This window comes from Neocloeon triangulifer, unplaced genomic scaffold (genome assembly GCF_031216515.1).
Source record: "Neocloeon triangulifer isolate White Clay Creek 2 clone unplaced genomic scaffold, ASM3121651v1 ptg000003l, whole genome shotgun sequence".
NCBI classification, from domain to species: domain Eukaryota; kingdom Metazoa; phylum Arthropoda; class Insecta; order Ephemeroptera; family Baetidae; genus Neocloeon; species Neocloeon triangulifer.
The window spans coordinates 12,458,553-12,478,315 of NW_026775546.1; the positions used below are offsets into that span (position 1 = coordinate 12,458,553).

Sequence of the window (19,763 nt, forward strand, 5' to 3'; positions counted from 1 at the left end):
TACTAAATAAGATTATGAATGAATATTTTTTTTTGAAATTTTATTCCGTATCAACACAGCTCTTTTTATTTAGTCACTCCACTCTTTTTTTACTTTATTCCACTTTTCCATTAACGACGAGACGTTTTTTCTTTTCATGCCGACGGATGTGCTAATCCTTCCCTAAAAAACCAAATGAACAAAAATTTTATAATATTTAATAACTTTTTCCCCCTAAAAACTTTACTTTTCTGTTTTTGTTGACCATTTCAACCGGTTCTGGAAGTTCTTCTTTGACAGGTTCAGGTTCTGGCTCTGGTGCTTTGCTATCGGGATTGCTTTCTTCTTTTTTCTGATCTAGAGCTGCTTCAATGCCAGCCATCTCGGAGTAAAAAGAGTCGAGTGCGTCTCCCAAATCAGACTCTGGTGGAGGAGGAGGCGGTGGTGGAACTGACGGATACTCTTCCTCAGGAGGTGGTGGAGGTGGCGGAACAACCAAAAAAGGTTGCGTCGGGGGCATTGGAAACGAGCCAGATTGCGGAGGTGGAAGTTTATTTGCTTGGAAATTTAAAATTTTATTAGATTTAATTTTCAACATGAAAAGCGTGTTTCTTACTTGATTCTTCCCTGTTTGGCACATTTGAAGGTTGAAACATTTCTAAAATCTTATCAAGCCGAGATCTTAAATATATACCATCCAATGCTAGTGTTTCCCAGGCTTCTCTGAGCGCCTTGAAATAAAAATTAAAATATCAGCAATTATCAAAAAAAAAAAAAATAATAATAATAATAAAAAAATAAAAAAATAAATAAAAAAAAAAACGTTTTAATTTTAGTAAATTTGTATTATTTAATTTATTACCTGAAGTTTTGATAGGGAAGAAGCAGCTCTTTCCAAATCTTCACAGCTATTTCTGATATCAGATGAAATCACACAAAAACACTCTTTCAGCTTGAGATTTATTTTTAAATCCACATCTTCATCAACTCCTAAATAAATAACAAAAAATAAAAATTAAAAATTATAAGACTACTTCATTGTTTTGATTAAGACCTTTGAGTAAAATAGTAGTTCCACTGGGATAGTCTACAGGTGGAAGTGAAACCAATTCCAAGCTAGAGAATAATTTCAGTTTTTTGTCAACTACGACAGACGTTTCAGTCTTCTGATCATTGGATTCAATCACTTGAGGCCTAGAACGAAAATTATTATTAGACCCCCTTCTTATATATTCCTATTTACCCTAAATTTGGAGGGAATCTGTTGGATGTCGAAGAAACAAAATCGATGCGCTTTTTTCGCCTCAGTTGCTTGGCAGGAATCATTTCTTCCTCTTTCTGTGCCTCCTCGTCACTGATTTCCATGTCTCGCTGCATATTAGCCTAAAATAAATTCAAAATTATTTATATACACGTGGGAAATATGCAGAAAAAAATGTGTTTCGCACCTGCATCAGACTCCAGCCAAACTCTGCTGAATTTTCAATCAGTCGACTTTTCCCCTCAATGGCCGGTTTTTGTGCCGCCGCTTGCTGCTGCTCTTCGTCCGAGTCGTAATTCGCGACTAAGGAGCACATGGTTTTTAACTGAAACCCAAAATGCAGTCACTCTTGCGAAATTAATGACAAAAAGCAAATTTTCTGCACGAAACTCGTGCGGACTACGAAAGCGCAAGCTGGAGGTTGAGCGCATGGGGGCGTAACCAACAACAAACGCTCTTATTGGCGGAGAGGATTTGGTCCAGCCAATCAGCGCACTTTGCGCCTTTAATGATCGAACATGTCGGAAGTGCAGCAACTTTAGCACGTTTCGCTCGTTCTTGCCGAAATTTTGCCAAATTACGTCGGATTCTTATTTTGATTCAGCGAACCTATCAACTATTTTGAATATTCCTTATTTGTGGACAAATATTTGGCGATGTCAGGTAAAAACACGTTGTTTGGCTACTTCAAGAAGATCGAGAAGCCGGTGACTCCAAAGTCTCAGTCAACTACACTGACGGAGGACCAGGAGAAAGAAAAGAAAGTTGAGCCCAAGAATGATGAAAACAGCCCTAAGAACGTGGAGAGCCTGCAAGGGAAGAAATCAAGTAAATCAGATAGTTCCCCTGAGAGTGCCAAGAAGAAGCGGAAGGTTGAGGAAAAGCCAACGCAAAAAGGGCGGGAGAAACAGAATGGCAACAAAAAAGACAAGAAAACACCTCAGCGGGCTGCAGGCAAAAAGTTCAAGCGTGTCGTAATTGAAGACGGTACACACATTAAATTCCATAATACAATTAGTCTTATTATTATTTTTTTTTTTAAATTTAAGCAGACTCGTCTGATGAGGAGTCGAAAGCAAAGAAGAAGAGAAAGGTTTCTGACGATGAGGTCGAGGAAGACTGGAAACCCAACGATGAAAGTGAGAGTGAAGAGGAAGATGTAAGTGCCAGCAGTGCCTCTGAAATTTCTTCCGAGGAGTCTGAGGAAGAGGAGGTTGTGGAAAAGAGCACTAAGAAGAGGAACACAGGTGGCGGCAAAAAATCTGCACCGAAGAAGAATTCACTCAATTTGAACTCTTCCGTCAAGGAAGAAAAGAAAACTGTACTTACATTAAATCCTCTTAAAATATTTTTTCAAAATTAATTTGCAATTTTTAGGGTGCTTCCCTTGGTGAGAAGGTCTGGGCCCACTTGAAGTATGACTTCCTGAAACCGGACAAAATCAGAGACGCTGACAAGAAGAGGCCCGAAGATGAAGGATACAACCCGCACATCCTCTTTGTTCCTCCTGATTTCATGAAAAGTCAAACTCCTGTAATATACAAAATTCTTTGAATTTCATAGTTACACTTAAGCAATTTTAATGTAGGCCATGAGGCAGTGGTGGGAAATCAAATCCAAACACTTTGACTGTGTGATTTTCATCAAGCTGGGAAAATTCTATGAACTTTATCACATGGACGCATCCATTGGAGTCAACGAGCTGAATCTCGTTTACATGAATGTAAGAAATTCCAAAAATTACCAAAATTGTTCTTATGCCTTGGTCCACAGCACCCTGAGGTTGCCCATGCTGGATTTCCTGAAGCAGCCTACGCTCGGTACGCTGGTGCTCTTGTGGAGAAAAGCTACAAAGTGGCTCGGGTGGAGCAAACTGAAAATCCAGAAATGATGCAAGAGAGATGCAAAACCAGTAAGTTATCAATCACTTGCAGAAAGCTTCATTTCAGTTTAAAATTTTGTTTCAGTTCGCAACCCCACTAAATTTGACAAGGTGGTGAAGCGAGAGGTGTGCCAGGTTACAAGCAAAGGGTCCAGGATGTATTTGGCTATTGAAGGTGACGCTGCAACTGAAGACCACCTTTATCTATACTCAATTACAGAAGGAGTTAGTATTGTATAATTTAACTCTTTTATTTTTATTAATTTGAATTTTTCAGAGATCCTCCAATAACAAGCCAGTGTTTGGTGTGTGCTTTGTGGACACATCGGTGGGATGTTTCCACCTTGGGCAATTTGAAGATGATCGATATGAGTCTCAGCTCAGGACACTCATTGCAATGTATCCCCCAGCACATGTAAGTAAAAATTTCAGATTTTTTCAGTAGCCTGTAAAAATAAATTTTCTAGGTTCTTTTGGACCGAAGCAAGGTGACTCCTGAAACAAAGCATATTTTGGAAACTGCTGCTCACACAGCCATCATCGAAAATCTTGTACACAAGAACGAATTTCTGAGCGCTTCGGAATGCCTTGTCAAGCTTCACGAGAACAAGTACTTTGCAAATGATGATGATGGAAATCCTCAGTGGCCATCCGTGTTGGCTGAAATGACCTGCTTCAAAGATTTGAGAACTCCTGAGCCAGAAAAAGAACTTGCTTTGAGTGCATTGGGTGGATGCTTGTGGTACTTGATTGACTCCAAGATTGATTTGCAACTCATTTGCATCAAAAACTTCAATTTGTACAAACCCCAACTCTTTGATGGTGTCGTCAAGAAAAAGAGTTTGAAGAAATTGGCAGGCAACATGGTAGTAATAATTTAAAATAAACAGTCATTTTGTCTAACTAAAACACTTAAACAGGTCCTTGATGCTACAACCATGCAAAATCTGGATGTGGTGGAATATTCCGAGACTGGTGAGAAAGAGAATAGTTTGTTGGGGAAACTGGATAATTGTTGCACTGCATTTGGAAAACGGTGAGGAGATTATTGATCTTTGATTTATAAAAAATTGTCTCATTTTTTTTATTTTGATTAGTTTGCTGAGGCAGTGGCTTTGTTCGCCTTTGTGTTCAGTTAGTGCCATTCAAATGAGGCAGGAAGCAATCTCAGCTTTGATGAAAATGCCGAGTGAATGCGAAAAGGCTCGCAAAATTCTCAAGGACCTTCCGGATTTGGAACGCTCACTGACGAGGATCTCAATTTACGGAAATGCCTTGACTGCAGCCAATCACCCTGAATCTCGAGCTATTTTCTATGAAGACTTCTCCAAGAAGAAAATTGCAAACTTTCTCTTGCTGCTCAAGGGATTTGAGAAAGCTCTCAAAATGCTAGAGATTTTCCAAAGTGACGAACTGCCGCAACTACTCAGGAGGCTGACCAGAACTGCTGGTTCTGATCAGGAAGGTAGATTCCCAGAGTACAAAGACCTTCTTGACTACTATAAGGTATAAAATCAGCTACCAGTTAATAAATTTTAATATATTTTCCCATAAATTAGGATGCTTTTGATGCTGACGAAGCCTTGAAGACGGGAAAAATTGTGCCTCGGAAGGGAAAAGATGCTGAATTTGAAGAATGTTGCCAGGCACTGAGAGATGTTGATGATGAACTCAAGGATCATTTGCGAGTAGTCAAATCAAAGCTCAGATGCGAAGTGAGTGTTTGCTTTTGAACGAAATTAAAGTTTCTTACTTTAATCTACTACAGGCCAAATATTTTGGTACCGACAGAAAGAGATTCCAGATTGAAATTCCTGAAAAGGTGGTTGTTCCAATGGATTTTGAATTGTCTTCATCAAGGAAAGGCTTCAAGCGTTACTGGACTCCAGAATCAAAGGTAAATTAATTCCAGTAAATGCCATTTTAAAAAATTAACGTTAATTAACTTCAGGAACTCTTGGTCAAAATGCAAGCAGCTGAGAATGCAAAGAAAATATTTTTACTGGACATGAACAGACGAATGTTTGCAAAGTTTGCCGACAAGTAATGTTGCCTGTTATTTTCTAAAAACAAAACATCAATTTAATTTCTTTCCAGTGCTCAAATTTGGAAAGCAGCTACTGAGTGTGTGGCTATCCTGGACGTACTTTTGTCCCTGGCCCTGTATGGAACAAGGGAGGAAACCTGCATGCCTGCGTTTTATGAACCCTCCGAAGAAAAAGCTGTAATTGAGATTTTATAAAATAATGCATAATCATTGATTTTATTCCTTAGCCCTTTGTTGACATCAAAAATGGCCGCCTGCCAACAACAAAACTGGTCGACTTCATTCCCAATGACTCGATAATTGGCGTCGACGGAGTTCAGTTACTTCTTCTCACAGGGCCTAACATGGGCGGCAAATCAACTTTGATGAGGCAGTTTGGGCTCATCGTCATTATGGCTCAGATTGTATTAATGATAATTTTTAAATTCTTTTAGGTATTTAATGTTTCCTGTCTCTAGGGCTGTCCAGTTCCTGCCGAAGAATGCAGCTTGACTCCTGTGGACAGAATTTTTACTCGAATTGGAGCTCGGGACCACATCTTGGCAGGAGAGAGTACATTCTTTGTTGAAATGAGTGAAACCTCGGCCATTCTGAAACATGCCACTGACAGGTCAATTGTCCTGGTTGATGAACTAGGTAAATTAGATCTTTTAAGTAATGTTAAAAAAAGCAAAAATTGTCATATAAATTTTGAGTAATGATAAATACGAAAAATTCAGGGTTAAAGAAATATTCTTAATTTATTAATTTTCAAATTATTATTTTTAATTAACTTAAATGCTTTGCAGTAGATTCCAATTTGTGGCAAAGGAATTTGTAATTAAATATATTTTACTTCAGGTCGAGGAACAAGTACCTTTGATGGAGCAGCCATTGCTTCGGCCGTCTTGGAAGATTTGGTGCAGAAGCAGTGTTTGACCATTTTCTCAACTCATTACCACTTCCTGGTCGAGGAGCACATGAGCACTCCGAACATCTCCTTAGTCCACATGGCTTGCATGGAGGAGGACGACGATGATGAGGAGAAATCCGAGGCCAAGGTGGAGAATGTGACTCTCTTGTACAAACTGAGTCCAGGCGCATGTCCCAGTTCTTACGGCTTTAATGCAGCTCGCTTGGCTGGTCTGCCTGAGCAAGTGGTTCTGCGGGCCAAGCAGCAGGCCCTGAAACTGCAAAGCCATCCTAAGAAGATGAAGGTGTTTATGGAGCTGATGGACCTAAAGAAGGACCAGGCTGAACGTCTCAAAGAGATTGTTGTCCTCTTGAAAAAGGGGCTGAAAATTTAAAGGGGATCATTTTTTGATCTTTTTTTTGTCTACCTCTGAAATCAAACTATAAAATCGCTTAGTATTAATAAAACTTATCTTGCAGATCACAATTTGTCTTCAGTATTTTCTGTAAAAACGTTTATATTCAGTTGATAATAAAAATTGAAAATTTAACTCAAAATTCAAGTAATAATTTATTTAAATTTACCAAGGATCTTTGATTTATAAATGAAAGATCCTTGGATTTTACTATATATATTGAAATTACCTCCAGCTCAGCACCTTTGTCTGCCTATATCCTCTGCATTATAATAATCAAAAAAGGTGGTGCGTGAATTACAGAAATCCTGTAAATTTATTGTGATTAGTGAAGTTTTGTTTAATTTTTTCGAAGCAATGCCTTCTACAAAACCATTAAGTTGAAACGTTACGAATTGACATTAATTTACATAAAATCTTGAATTTATTCCTTCATATCGCTTTGGAAATTTCTTAAATTGAGCAAAAAAATAAACTAAAACTATATATCAAAATCAAAGTCGTTTTTGAAAATTGGGAAATAGTTTACCCTATCTGCATGATAAATAAAAATGGTGTCAAAATATTATCTTTTATTTTGCGTTTTTACGAGGAATATTATGATTTAAATTACAGGTAAAAATCATCTTAATATGTTGCAAAAAAATGTATCAACTTTCCATCCTCTGCGAGAGAAAAAAAACTTGCTTTTGCAATTTAATAATAATAAGTCTTTTATTTTAACACTTGCGTGTACATGCGCTGCAGTAGCAGCACCAAAGGAGCGACAAGGATCGCATCTTTTTCGCGCCAAAAAATTTAAGGGGGAAAGGTGGCGCTCTCGTTGCCAACCAAATCGCGCCTTTTCAGACACGTGATCAGTCGACCACATGTGAAATCGGGAGACAAAGACCGCCAAAAGGCTGCTAAACATTGTTTTTTCGCCGAATTTAATTGATTTTGGAGCTGTTCTAGGTAATTATCTGTGCAACCTTGATCTTTAAATCTCTCTCAACTTCAAGAAGTTTAAAACGCTTTGATGTATTTCCGAATCCTTGCATAAATTGAGAATTTTCTTTGGCTCTGCAGCCGGGCTTGCACACACACGATGTCGAGCGTCGTGAAACTAGAGCCGGCAAACGCCGAGGACTTTGAGTCTCCGATTTCGAACAATGACAACGCCAAGAACTTGATCTTGTCCTCTCCTGTGCCTGAGATCTGCAAGAATGAGCCCTGCACGTTGGGCATCGACGAAGCCGGACGAGGGCCCGTCCTGGGTTTGTTTTCCTCAATATTTTTTTCTCCCAATTTTTATTATGGAATTTAATATGCAGGACCCATGGTCTACGGTATTTGCTACTGTCCCCTCGCCTACGAAAGCGAGCTGAAGGCCCTCGGAGCCGTGGACTCAAAAAGCATTGACGAGAAGAAAAGGGAGGAGATGTTTGAGAAACTCTGCAAACACCCTGACCAGATTGGGTGGTCTGTCGAAGTGATTTCGCCCACCACCATTTCAAATGACATGCTTAGGAGGTAAAACTTAATCTGAAATCTTTAAATTTATGTTCTTATAAATTTTTGCTTAGATCTAAAATTTCTCTGAATGAATTGTCCCACAATGCGGCCATTCAGCTGGTGCAAAGAGCCATCGAGGATGGGGCCAACATCAAAGAGGTCTATGTGGACACTGTTGGGCCTCCAGAAAAATACCAGGTTTGATCTTAAGAATCAAGAGATTAACATTTTTCTGAACTTTCCGATCTTCAGGACAAACTGAGCAAAATTTTCCCTGACATCAAAGTCACGGTGGCCAAAAAGGCCGACGCCACTTATCCAATTGTCAGCGCTGCTAGTATCTGTGCTAAGGTCTGCCGAGACAAGGCTGTCCACCACTGGAAGTTCAAAGAGAACGTTCAGATGAATGGTGATGCTTGGGGCAGTGGATACCCCGCAGGTATAAAAGTTTGAAAATGAAGATCAGGTCTTATTGTTATAAATAAAACGTATTGTGACAGAAAATTGACGTAACTTGAATTTTAAGCATAATTATTATTTTTCATGACTTTTTCGCAGAAAGAAATTTAATTTGCGTAATTTATTTTCCAGAATACTCAATTTAATGGAACAATTTTTTTAAATAAAATCTTTAATATATAATTTTTTTCAAAAATTCCGATAATAAAAGTAATTTATTATTTCAGACCCTGTGACGAAAAAGTTTCTTCAGGAGAATATAGACTCAATTTTTGGATTCCCTCAGCTTGTCCGATTCAGCTGGTCGACGGCTGATAAAATCATCGAGGAGAAGTGCGTCACTGTCGAATGGTGAGTACAGCTTTTTGCCTATAAAATATATTATTTCCTGTAGAGATATTGTTTTATGGATGCTTTGCATGAGGTTGAAAGTTATTATTTTTTGGTTGCGTTTTTTGAAAAATAATAATGATGGAAAATAATCGCAGGAGTGATGATGAGGATGAAGGCGCACCGAAAAAAGTGGCAAAAATTCAATCATTCTTTTCTTCATCAAACGCTGCCAAACAACCGCAACTTGGCCACAAATTTTTCACTGAAAGAAAACTGAAGAGAGCAACAGATTTGTTTTAAAAAAGATCAAATGTGCGCGAGTGACGAGTGCTTTTCCGATGAAAACCACCAGAGATTCCAAAAGTATAAAATTTGAAGCAACTTCTTGTGAAAAGTGCGTGCTTAGAATAGAGGAAATTAAAAGTAAGCAATAAATTTAGGAGAACATAAATTATGAATGAAATAATTGATAAACAAAGTTCGTAGAAATACGCAAAATTTAATTTATAAATAACAATAAAGTGCTTAGATTAAGATTGATTAAGATGAAAAAAATAATTATAAATTTGCTTAATAAGAAAGTATATTATTATAATTTAATAAATTTGTTAAAAACAAACTTCAAATATTCACTAAAAAATTTGAAAAGATTTTAATAAAAAAATTAATTTCAAGAAGATAATGTATCAAAATACTCTTTAAATTTTAGCATTTTTTTTATTATACATAAAAAAACAGCGATTCAGATCCATCTTCGCACCATCCATAAATCTCACTTGCAAACTTCCTCCGACAAAGTTACACCGACGCGTTGAGAGATCAAAAAGTTGTTGTTTGCAACCGGCCGCACCTCGTTGTCATGCGGGCTGCATACTCGCGTGATTTAAGGCGTTCGACGGATGAAAAATTGCTATCGATGTAACGTGCCAATATTATAAAAATGATCTTACAAAGGTGATAATTTCCTACAATATTTGACCTGTAAATACCGACTCATGATTTAGAACAAGCTACACTGAGAAAAAGTTTTACCAAATTGAGTGAAATTAATGCAAATTTTGACGTTAAGATTTTCATTTTGCAGTTTGATTTCAATGATATGATACATTTATAAATTTTAAGAGGAAAAATTAGCAAACATAATCCGATGAAATTTAATTCATTTAGTTTCTCTTATTATATAATTTGTTATTAAATAATTTATTTGAATATTATTTATTTTTCTGGAAGTGAAATATGAATATTATTTAAAAAATTTATCCCTAAAAAGAGGAATGATTGTCTCGAAAATTGCTACAAAATTGACCTCGATGGTCCTTCGAGCAAATAAATGAAAGAATACCGGGAATAATTTTCCATTTTTCTGCTTGAAATGTATTTAAAGGAAGTATGCATTGTCTGTTTTGGGAGTTGTGTTTTGCGAAGCGGAAGGCATGTATTGAAGGCGACGTTAAAAGCCTGTTGGGATTACATTTGATGGCTGATTCGATATGTTAGCGCCGAACTCATCTTTCACGCCATCTCGCAGGCTTTCACGTCACACGCGGCGGAAAGTGATTTTTGGCGCCGAGTGTCATCTCGAATGAGTGATGAAAGCGCGAAACATCGCCTTTGTGCACACGCTGATGGAATTCGCTGCTTTTAATCAGCGCCGGTTTGATTCGATTTTCCTCGACAAGACGAACGCGATTCCTTGCACCGACTGCCTTCTGATTGCCTCTGGATTCGTTTGAAGAAATAAAAAACTTAATAAGGAAAACTTTTTGATCAAAAGCAAGATGGAGAAATCCGCTTTGCTCCAATTCATTCTGTAAATCGGCTTTTCTTTTCGTATTTTTTTTTTTGATAATTTAAAAATTGCTTTTAGTGTCGGAGCTTGAAAATATGTCTGTAACTTTTGTAAATTTCAATTTGTTTTTTCATTTTTTATTGTAAAGAATATAAAATAATAATAATAGTGTATTCCATTTTATTTATAGAAAATGAAAATGTTACTTTGTTAATTAAGTTCTCTCTTTTAATATTTTTAAACAATTTTTCCCCCTTGTCGTGATAAAATCCCACGCGCCCATAATACAATCGCACAAAAGAATCGCCTGAGGAAATAAAAAGCCGCTCGCATTGTCAGTGAAATAATTTTTGCCGTGGACGCGCCAGAGAGCGAATGAGAACATTAATTAAACGGTCCTTTTTGCACGCCCAGCATTGATTCCCTCGCTTCTCCGCTTCGCCAACCTAAACGCGTCAAAAGGGAGCAAAAAAAGTGACGCGAGGGACAAACGTTTCGCCAAACTCGTCTAAAAAAAACGTCAGTTCAGAGACGCGGGTGAATTTTTGCAGCCAGCTTTTGTTTATAAACTTTTCGTTAACAAATTTAGCTTTACTGAATTAATATTAACAAATTCTGAGAAAGTTACTAAATTTTTGTGATATTTATCATTTATATTTTGAGCACCTTCAACTTTTGTTTTTAGCCGAAATTGCTGCCAGCTATAAAGTTGAAAATTACAACCTGGAATGGGATGGTTTTTGTCTTTTTGCTAAAATCTGAGAGCCCTCTGTCTTTTTAGTGAGATCGCATTATTTTCTCCGTGCTTTTGTATGAAGAGGCGGCACCCATTAAAAGAGGCCGTTTGCTTTACGAGCGAATAAAAATGATATCACCGCGCGGCTTTGCAAATAAATACGACACTTTTGCGCTCAGCAAAACTCAAAGGACGCATTTCAAGAGATGAAAAAATAAATTCGTCAGAGGCAGAGATTTTGAACAAAAACTGATTTCAAATAGAAAGCGTTGAAATATTTTATAATGTTCCCAAATGTTCCTATATTCATATAATACTATTTTAAAAGTAAAAGAAAATAACTACCCCTCTCTTAGTTTTTGCTCTCCAATTTTGATACAATTAATTGAAAGTAGAAGGTTGTCGAAAAGCTTAAAAAATTTCTCTTGAATTTCTTTGTATTAATTTATATTTCCATCTTGTTCATTTAGTCTTTTCAAATCTGCCCATTTCACGAAATTACAAGTCAATTGACTAAAATTTGTCTACAAATTATCAAACGTAAGAAAAAGTTAAAAATTACAGAAGTTTTTTACATATCACGATTCTAAATACCATCTAAAAATCCCTGAAACACAATTAAGATCATTTCTAGGTACACTCTGTGACCAGTTATTTGGCCTCCTCACTACAACAGTTAAGATAATTTAATCTATTAAAAACGGTGTATTTTTCCAAAATAAATGACAATCTTAGAAATATTTATTATTTCCTGCTAGTTTCTTTCCTATTTTAAGGGCAATTTATAAATTTCACTTGATAATTTAATAAAAAAAAGGGTAAAATATTTGTATAAATAAAAAATACTTTAAATTGTCTTTTGGCCACAAATCGGAAACCTTCTTATATAAATAAGTCTTCAATTGTCGGCTAATTGTAAGTAAAAAAAGGAATTTTAAATATATTATATAAATACCAATAAATAATTAATATGAATTAAACCTTAAAAACTAAATTAAAATTTCAATTTTTAATTTGGAAAAAAACTTGCTAATTATGTTGTCAACTCAATTGTATAATCCACAATCGGCAAAGTTGGCGGGGTCACGGCACGAGGTCACCGTTGGGCGCGCCGTCGTTTGTTTGCACTTGCGTCGGTCGTCGCGACGCGGCGCTGCAGGCGGTGACCTCGTTGCCGCACACGTTCGCCGCCGCTACGAGGTCAGCTCGTGACCTTTCGCTGCCCCGATCGATACTCGGCGCCGGGCCGGGCCGCCCCCCGAAACCCCCGAGCCGCCTCCGGTCACCGCAAGAGGCACACGTCGATTATTTCTCCGCCGTCAAGTCGAAAACGGAGAATTTCCAAACGGGGCCTGCGGAAGCCCAAAGAGAGTTGAAAAAGTGGGCCCGGGCTAAATGCTGATCTGCCGCACTCTTGCTCGCTGACGCAGTTTGCCGCCGGCTTGGCCGGGTCGCTTCTAAAGAGACAGACTTGCTGAGTAGTTTTAGAGGGAAACGTGAATTTTTTTTTTTTCAAATGAATGATCTTGGTTTAATGAAAGTTTATTTAGTTCGAAAACTAACACAATTACATAAATTTTATAGAAAATTCAAATCACGTGTAAGAATAACTATAGAAACACATTATTATTCATATTCAGGAATTTTTATCGCTGAATGAAATTAAAATAATTTAAGCAAGCATAACAGCTTAAATAACATTTACAACTTTTCCATAGAAATGGACGATCGATGAAATAGAAAGCTGTTTTATAAATTAAACAGTAGAAATTATATAAATATTTAATTTTTCAATTAAACTTTCATTCATTTCAATATAATTGAAAAATTGTTACTAATTATTAAAAATTGATAATCAAATTTTGATTTTAGTTTATATGAGTTTATAGGCAACTTTGTCAAACAGTAACAAATAGAATTGATCATTAAAATCCATATTAAAATGTAAAAAATAAGCATAAAAACTAATAAAAAATAATTCAATAACTCCATCTATTAACAGATGATGAAATTATTGATAAAAATCCCTCTCAATGCCTGTCAAATTTAAAATAAAGCGTTTAGCTTTTCCTCTTTCCTTACTTGAACTTATCCAAACTAACAAGTGTTGAAGTTTGATTAAGCAGTTTTGCATTCGTTCTTTGTTACGATTTTTTTCTTTGCTCGTTATCAAGCCCGCAATTTGGCTACAAACTGTTGTGGCGCCATAAAATAATGTGTGTGTAATAAAATCGGTGCGGCTGCGTGTGATATACGTTTATTTTCCACTTAGAAGGAGAGAGAATTAAGAGTGAAAACTACTTTTGCGTGCACGCTTGACCCGAAATGAGGGTAACACAATCCGCCCCCTGCATCGGCATTATTCACGTAATGACCGTTCTTGGGGAAAAAGGAAAAAAAATCAGGCAAAGTCAAAAGTATAGTCTCTGCGGCAAAGTTGGTTCCCAAAAAATTTAGAAATGAGAACACGCACGACTTCACAATGGTCGTGTGTAGAGAGAATAGAAAAAAGAACAAAAAAGTTGATGGAATTATAAATAAATTGATTACATTAAAAAAGATTTTTTTCCCAATTTGCTCTTAACTTTATTCTGAGATTTTTTTAAATTTTATTTTAAAGTAAGGGAGAAATATAAAACGATTTTATTAAACTTCTTCACAGCGAGAGTTTATTTTTTATTTTTCGCTATTTAGAAAAAATTCTACTTTCTAAAAGCCATTTTGAAAATAAGAGACAAGAGACTTTATCGCCATAAATTTGATTGACGGCTAAAAATTGAAGTAGTGAACATTAATTTCCCTTTAATTAGGTTTTTCTAAAGGTTGTAAGGGTTTAATTATAAGCATGTTCCCTTCACTAAAAAACGTTGAATTGTGCGGGTGAGTGAACTTAAACCGCAATTTATATAGATCACCCATTCACAAAAACGAATGGAACGAATGAATAAATTTACATGATGTAATTGGCTCCGGGTCGTCCAGATGGTGGGGTAGAAACTCACTTTTGCCAGCAGGACAAATGTTAATAATTCTGAATGTGAAAGTTTTTTTAAACCAAAGTTATAAAGTAGATCAAAATAAAGGTTTAGAATTTAATATTTTAGATGAAAAATATTAATAATTTGCTCCTTGTTTAATTATTAACCAAAAAGATTACAAATTATTAAATAAATCTTGACTTTTTTCATTATTTTGAAATTAATTTGGCTTCGATGTAACAAGTTTTTTCTCTATAATTTAATTTTTAACTACATCAAAACAATTAATAATAGTTTTAAACAAAATTCAAAATGAAAAATTCGTCTTTTTTTAAATTTTCATATTTCAACAATATTTATTTTTCTCTTTCTAGCAATATTTATTTATTTATTTCCACTTTGCCAACTTTTAATTAATTTTTAAGCGCTGTTATTTCAGCTGCACGATTCAATTTCACGGTCGTCCGGTTAAATTTGAAACACGGGCCGTGATTTTGATCTCGCAGGGTTGAAATTTCGGGTCGTCCGAATTACGAGGTGCTGCGAGCGATCTACGAGCAGGTGATAATAAAAACGACACGCCGGCGCCAAACAAATTGAAAAGCACACGAGCGAGAGAAAGAGAGAAATCCGGTGTAATGTTTATTTTCGCCCGCCAGCTGGCCCGCAGAAATAATATCGCTTCTCTTGTCCGATTTATATGTTGCGACCCCCAATAAAAAAGCAAGAGTTCATTTCGCGTCGGCAAACTAATTTAACGCGCACCAAATGAAAAAAACGAGTCCTCGGCTATATAAATAAAAACGAAGCGGAATGGAAAATATGTGAATTGCAGGAAAAGTGGAAAAGCTTATTTCACAAAGTATTGATATTTTTGAGTATTTTTTTTCCAATTTATCACAATTTATATAAAGAAATAATATAAATTTTTTAATTGTGTTCTTCAAAATAAAACCGCTTGATAATATTCATTGGAAGTAAATTTTTATTTAATTTTTATTTTGCATCCTTTTTATTAATTTTTAGAAGCAATTCTGGCTATGAACTTGAAAATAATTACTGTTGAAAATTTCTTGCTAAATTCTAATCATTCTTTTCATTTTCACATTTTTTATGCCACACAAAATGAGTGAAATAAAATTGAAAATAAATTCAAGGAAAGAAAATCCTTATTAAGCTTTCGCAGAAACGAGCATGTTGGATTCGCAACTTGATCAAATTAAAAGCATGCCGAGACGTTGATTCATTCAAAGTTTGTTGCGTGAACAAATTTCGCGTTTTCTAAAGTTTGCGTCGTCTCGAAATCTGCCAACCCCGTTCCGAGTGTATAAATCCCTTTTAGAAAAAAAAGCAGCAGCCCCGGGCACGAATCTGCATTCAAAGCCGCTGGACCTGACGCGGAAAGCAAGAAGTGCATTATTCAAGCACCGCTGAATGCACCCCCACCCCCTCCGCAGCCGCACGCTGACAACCCCTTTGACAGTCAAATGTGATCAATCTTGCCAGATTAGTTCTCGGCCGCTCCCGCCGCCACGTGATTCCTCGCACCGATTTTGCTTACATGTCTAACAATGTCAACAATGTTTGTTTGTCAAACTAAAACTATATTTAATTTTACTGAAATTAAAAATAAAATAAAAAATGAAAGAAAGTAAAATATAGGGAATATTTTTGTTTAGAAATTGAAGAATACAAAAAGGAAAAGCCCAGAAGTTTCTTTTGACATTTTTATACAAACAGAAGGACTCATCTTAAAATATAAAATAAATAAAATGTTATTTTTAATAATTATCAATTTCAAGGTTTACTAATTATTAAACCAAAATTATTACAAAATTGATGTTTCAATTAATAAAAAAAAAAAATAAATAAAAATTCAATTCTAAATTGAAATGCCGCAATGAAACTGTTATTTATAAAAAGTAATTTATTATTTTTTTTTTTTTCATATTTCACGAAGATTTACAATTTGCTGGAAGTTGGCAAAGGTAGCGGTGTGTGGACGAACAGGGCAGGTCGTGCAGTTTGTTGGCCAAAACCATGACGCACGTTTCTCTACCAGGGCGGAAAGTGCTTGGCTGGTCGTGGCTCCACCAGGGACTGTCCTTGGGCAGGTCGGGGCCGCCACCCCATCTAAAGTCCCCTGCGCGTCTCCCCACGTCCGAGGCCGACAACCAATAACTCGCGTCTGCCGAGGGATTAGAAAATTGCCAAGCTCATTAAACTTACGGAATCCGATTTCCGGGAAGGCGTCGAGCAACAATTGCATCTCTTCCTCGCGTTCGATTGAGGCCAGGCCGCTGCCACTTTTCTCGCATGCCCCCTTCGCCACACTCCACTCAACCTTTCAAAAAAGGGTGTTTTATTGAAATTTTAATCAAATTGTTTTCTTGCATTATCATATTCGTCGCTGGCGAAATACTTCTTGCCGTTGGATAATTCCGTCCAGTTCTGCTTCACTGTAAAATTTGGTAAAAAAATTAAATTTTTTATAAGTAAAGCTTAAAATTGGAAAATAAAATTATGGACCAACTCCCAGTCTCAAATTTAATAACGTCAAAATAGGTACAGAGCAAAATTAGATCCTTTTTCAGGCTAATTAATTTTGAAGCAAACTCAAAAAGAACCCAAACAATTAATTAATTTAAAGAATTCATTCTTTAAATATGTTTTAATTTTCTAAAAATTTATTTTAATTTATTATATTTTTAAAGATAGTTTTTATTATATAGTTTTTTTTACAACCAAAAACATATGAATTATTGTTAATTTGTTATTAAAGTCAAGATTAACAGGACAATTTTTTCCTGTAGATTTCATTTCCCATTGTAAATTTCAAATCAATTTAATTCTCCACTCTAAAATTTCAACTGGAAACAATTTCCTTTCATCCTTCGAGATTAAAGGGTGTTCAAATGAAAAATGACCATTCAACGCGTCGTCAAAGGTGAAAGGGCTTTAAAATTTGACACTCACGGGCGTGTGTGCATTTGTCCGTTGTCGCTTCCTGTAATAATGAAAAAGTGCTGCCATTCATTTGAAAACAAAAATGGAAATTGAAGCCGAACCTGGTGATCCGCGACCGCTCGGGCACAAAAGCCGCCGCCGGCCACCATCAAAAGGACGACGCATCTCGCCAATCGCCTCATCGCGACTAAATCTGCTCACAATCAACAAACAAAACAGTCGCCGCTATCGCACAGAGGCTCACATTTCAAAGGTCAAACTCACGCAACTCGCTGACAAATGGGTCACTTTTTTGCAGAATAATTTTATCCAATTTGAAGCAGAATCTCCTACCATTTTTCTCCCTTCAAATTCTTCAGCTTTGATTGAAATAAAATAAAACCTTCTAAATTTGACTATATTGTGTTGAAAAAGAGCATTATTTTCCAATTTTTGTATTCTTAAAACGACTCGTTAAAAAAAAAAACAAAATCTGTCTTCTTTTGCAAAATGACATTCTCAAATTTCATGAACCTTGTCATTCAGGCCGATAATTAAAACTGAAAATATTGCTGTCAATTCACTCTCGCCCTAAATCTTTTACAATAAGTAAAACGCTTTATAGAACGCGTTGTTTTTGCGTGGAAATTGCGGAGGGGCAATTAAGTCTGTTTGTTTACTTTTGGTTTAAGGCTGATGTGCCGCTTTTCTGATTTTGTAAATTATTCGGGACGGTGCGCGCCGTCGAGGGGGAAACAAAAGCATTCGGCGGCCACGCGAGGCGAGAAAGGGTGCGCGGAGGAATGGCACGAGAGTGAGTGGTGCGGAGGCACTTTTCGCCTGCATTCCGATACCATCAGTCAGAGCCAAACTGCAAACTGGGGCAGGGAGCGAACTTGAACGCAATCGATGCTCTTTAAATATTTATCACCGACTTGTGCAAACATTCAAGGGGTTTGTCGCTTTTCCAATTAAGATTGAGGGTTGAAAATATTAATATTTTATTCTTCGAATATTGCAAATTTTCTAAACCGTTTGAGAGGAAAGAGTTTTTGTTTTTATTAACTTCTTTTTATTTAAATTTTGTATTTCATATGTTTGTTCTAAAATTTATGAATGCAGAATTATGAAAAATTTAATAATTTTGAGAAGCAATTAATCAAGAATATTTAATTTCAACTTTTTCAATCAGAAATGTACAAAACATTCACATTTCATATCAAAATCCCATCGCGGTTTGTGCGGCGATGTAATCAGAAATCAGAGAATTTTGCTGGCAAATCGATACACGGCGTTTCTTGTAAGTAATCAAAAAGGGTGGCCGCACAATGGCATTCCCATACCACTGTTCAAGAAAGGCGCGAGGAATAAAAGCAGAGCAATTAAGCGTTGTTCGTTTAGTTGTTTTGGGCCCCGAGTTTATAAACAGGCTTTCGCCGGCGGCAAAAGTGGCTAATCCGCTTAGCAGGTGCCTCCAATTAAGTCGCGGAATAATAATCATAATAATGCTCGTCGGCACCAAACGGCCGGATGAGCCGACAATAAATTTGCTGCCAAATCCGCTCGCATTTTAAAGCTGCAAACTGGCAATGTTTTATGAAGTGATAAAAATATTAAACAAAATATGTTGATTTGATAATTAAATATTTTAATACATTAAAAAAGTTTTAATTTTATTTATAATTTTGGATTGTTATAAACTTTTCTACCTTTTAAAATCTAGATCATTTAAATTTTAAGTTTCTAAGTAAATGCAAAAAATTAATAAATAATTTTTGAAAAATGAAATTATTATATTTATAAACCTTCATCTTTATCTTATTTTTTAAAATTTGTCATCTGAATTCTGACGTGTCATTCTGATTCAAAATATGAAGAAAAATTTAATTTATTGCTACAAATTTTTAATGAACAATAATTTTTTTATTAATACTTTGATACTTATTTTAAATTAGTTTGCAAAACTTTAATTTATTCTTTTGTTAGTACTTCCACGAATTTCTCTAGAAACTTCAGTAATTAATTAACATCTTGTTACAAGATCGTTTTCCCGCATTGATTTTGATTTTATCCTCTTTTGAAGAGCCCTATTAAAACGGGGCCAGCAATAAGCATCGGTTCCACGAGAGTATCTCGCACTCTTGATGTACACACAGTCGAGAAACGTTTGGGGCTTTTGTGTGAAGGCACCATAAAATGATGCTTCTCGAGGGAGCGAGCAAATTTTCTGCGCCGCCAAATCGCTGCCGAATTTACGCGTTCACCCTTCACTTGCGCAATTAATGCCTCCCTTTATTTCCGTCCTTGGCCTCACAATGGATCAATTCTCTTTGAATCAAAAGAGAATCAAATTTATTTTTCTTCTGCAAACTTGAGCGACTGCATTTGATTCTGCGCGGCATTAATATTTCAACGAATTCGATATTGCATCCGCATATTTCCTTCCGCCTAATACGATTCGCAGCTGCGCCACAACTTTCCTCATACAAATCGCAATCGAATAAGTCTTATTATAGATTCGACACAAATATACGGTTCTTGTTTCTTTCAAA

General features: G+C 36.1%; 4 protein-coding genes across 6 annotated transcripts; 2 read left to right on the forward strand and 2 right to left on the reverse strand.

The window, feature by feature from the left end:
- Positions 1–24: 24 nt before the first annotated feature.
- Positions 25–1,667, reverse strand: LOC132192784 (uncharacterized). Its single transcript, XM_059612904.1, has 7 exons — positions 1,428–1,667; positions 1,223–1,362; positions 1,034–1,173; positions 842–969; positions 596–710; positions 227–537; positions 25–162 (listed from the first exon to the last, which is right to left on the reverse strand). Exons 1-7 carry the CDS (start codon positions 1,554–1,556, stop codon positions 70–72), a joined length of 1,056 nt encoding a protein of 351 aa, XP_059468887.1. The 5' UTR covers positions 1,557–1,667; the 3' UTR covers positions 25–69.
- Positions 1,668–1,757: 90 nt separating this feature from the next.
- On the forward strand, positions 1,758–6,640 carry LOC132192783 (DNA mismatch repair protein Msh6-like). The gene is made up of 17 exons (XM_059612903.1): positions 1,758–2,227; positions 2,293–2,561; positions 2,618–2,773; positions 2,829–2,963; positions 3,014–3,152; positions 3,208–3,347; positions 3,400–3,537; positions 3,590–3,988; positions 4,043–4,158; positions 4,220–4,628; positions 4,682–4,837; positions 4,891–5,019; positions 5,074–5,165; positions 5,220–5,346; positions 5,397–5,573; positions 5,628–5,805; positions 6,010–6,640. Exons 1-17 carry the CDS (start codon positions 1,897–1,899, stop codon positions 6,453–6,455), a joined length of 3,537 nt encoding a protein of 1,178 aa, XP_059468886.1. The 5' UTR covers positions 1,758–1,896; the 3' UTR covers positions 6,456–6,640.
- A 688-nt stretch (positions 6,641–7,328) lies between these two features.
- LOC132192386 (ribonuclease H2 subunit A) lies at positions 7,329–10,548 on the forward strand. Of its 2 annotated transcripts, none has more exons than XM_059612328.1 (7): positions 7,329–7,430; positions 7,545–7,732; positions 7,790–7,988; positions 8,042–8,168; positions 8,223–8,409; positions 8,657–8,780; positions 8,918–10,543. In XM_059612328.1, exons 2-7 carry the CDS (start codon positions 7,564–7,566, stop codon positions 9,060–9,062), a joined length of 951 nt encoding a protein of 316 aa, XP_059468311.1. In that variant the 5' UTR covers positions 7,329–7,430; positions 7,545–7,563; the 3' UTR covers positions 9,063–10,543. The 2 variants fall into 2 exon arrangements, with proteins under 2 accessions (XP_059468311.1, XP_059468312.1); XM_059612329.1 differs by having other exon boundaries at positions 7,363–7,430; positions 7,603–7,732; positions 8,918–10,548.
- Positions 10,549–16,178: 5,630 nt separating this feature from the next.
- LOC132192706 (lectin-like) lies at positions 16,179–17,420 on the reverse strand. 2 transcript variants are annotated; one of them, XM_059612790.1, is made up of 5 exons: positions 17,334–17,420; positions 17,242–17,272; positions 16,660–16,724; positions 16,495–16,609; positions 16,179–16,453 (listed from the first exon to the last, which is right to left on the reverse strand). In XM_059612790.1, the coding sequence occupies exons 1-5, from the start codon at positions 17,412–17,414 to the stop codon at positions 16,218–16,220; spliced, it is 528 nt and encodes a 175-aa protein (XP_059468773.1). In that variant the 5' UTR covers positions 17,415–17,420; the 3' UTR covers positions 16,179–16,217. The 2 variants fall into 2 exon arrangements, with proteins under 2 accessions (XP_059468773.1, XP_059468772.1); XM_059612789.1 differs by having other exon boundaries at positions 16,179–16,609.
- Between the last annotated feature and the right edge of the window lie 2,343 nt (positions 17,421–19,763).

What these genes read in the sequence shown, in the direction of transcription:
- LOC132192783 (XM_059612903.1), top strand. Translation starts at nt 1,897, where the DNA reads ATGTCAGGTAAAAACACGTTGTTTGGCTACTTCAAGAAGATCGAGAAG. An exon ending in TGAATCTCGTTTACATGAAT is followed by an intron (nt 2,964 to 3,013) that starts GTAAGAAATTCC and finishes CTTGGTCCACAG; the next exon opens with CACCCTGAGGTTGCCCATGC. An exon ending in AGAAATTGGCAGGCAACATG is followed by an intron (nt 3,989 to 4,042) that starts GTAGTAATAATT and finishes ACACTTAAACAG; the next exon opens with GTCCTTGATGCTACAACCAT.
- LOC132192386 (XM_059612328.1), top strand. Translation starts at nt 7,564, where the DNA reads ATGTCGAGCGTCGTGAAACTAGAGCCGGCAAACGCCGAGGACTTTGAG. An exon ending in CGGACGAGGGCCCGTCCTGG is followed by an intron (nt 7,733 to 7,789) that starts GTTTGTTTTCCT and finishes TTTAATATGCAG; the next exon opens with GACCCATGGTCTACGGTATT. An exon ending in GGGCAGTGGATACCCCGCAG is followed by an intron (nt 8,410 to 8,656) that starts GTATAAAAGTTT and finishes TTATTATTTCAG; the next exon opens with ACCCTGTGACGAAAAAGTTT.
- LOC132192784 (XM_059612904.1), bottom strand. Translation starts at nt 1,556, where the DNA reads ATGTGCTCCTTAGTCGCGAATTACGACTCGGACGAAGAGCAGCAGCAA. An exon ending in AGATTCCCTCCAAATTTAGG is followed by an intron (nt 1,174 to 1,222) that starts GTAAATAGGAAT and finishes TTTTCGTTCTAG; the next exon opens with GCCTCAAGTGATTGAATCCA. An exon ending in GCCAAACAGGGAAGAATCAA is followed by an intron (nt 538 to 595) that starts GTAAGAAACACG and finishes TAAATTTCCAAG; the next exon opens with CAAATAAACTTCCACCTCCG.
- LOC132192706 (XM_059612789.1), bottom strand. Translation starts at nt 17,414, where the DNA reads ATGAGGCGATTGGCGAGATGCGTCGTCCTTTTGATGGTGGCCGGCGGC. An exon ending in GAGCGGTCGCGGATCACCAG is followed by an intron (nt 17,273 to 17,333) that starts GTTCGGCTTCAA and finishes TCATTATTACAG; the next exon opens with GAAGCGACAACGGACAAATG. An exon ending in GGACAAATGCACACACGCCC is followed by an intron (nt 16,725 to 17,241) that starts GTGAGTGTCAAA and finishes CAAATTTTACAG; the next exon opens with TGAAGCAGAACTGGACGGAA.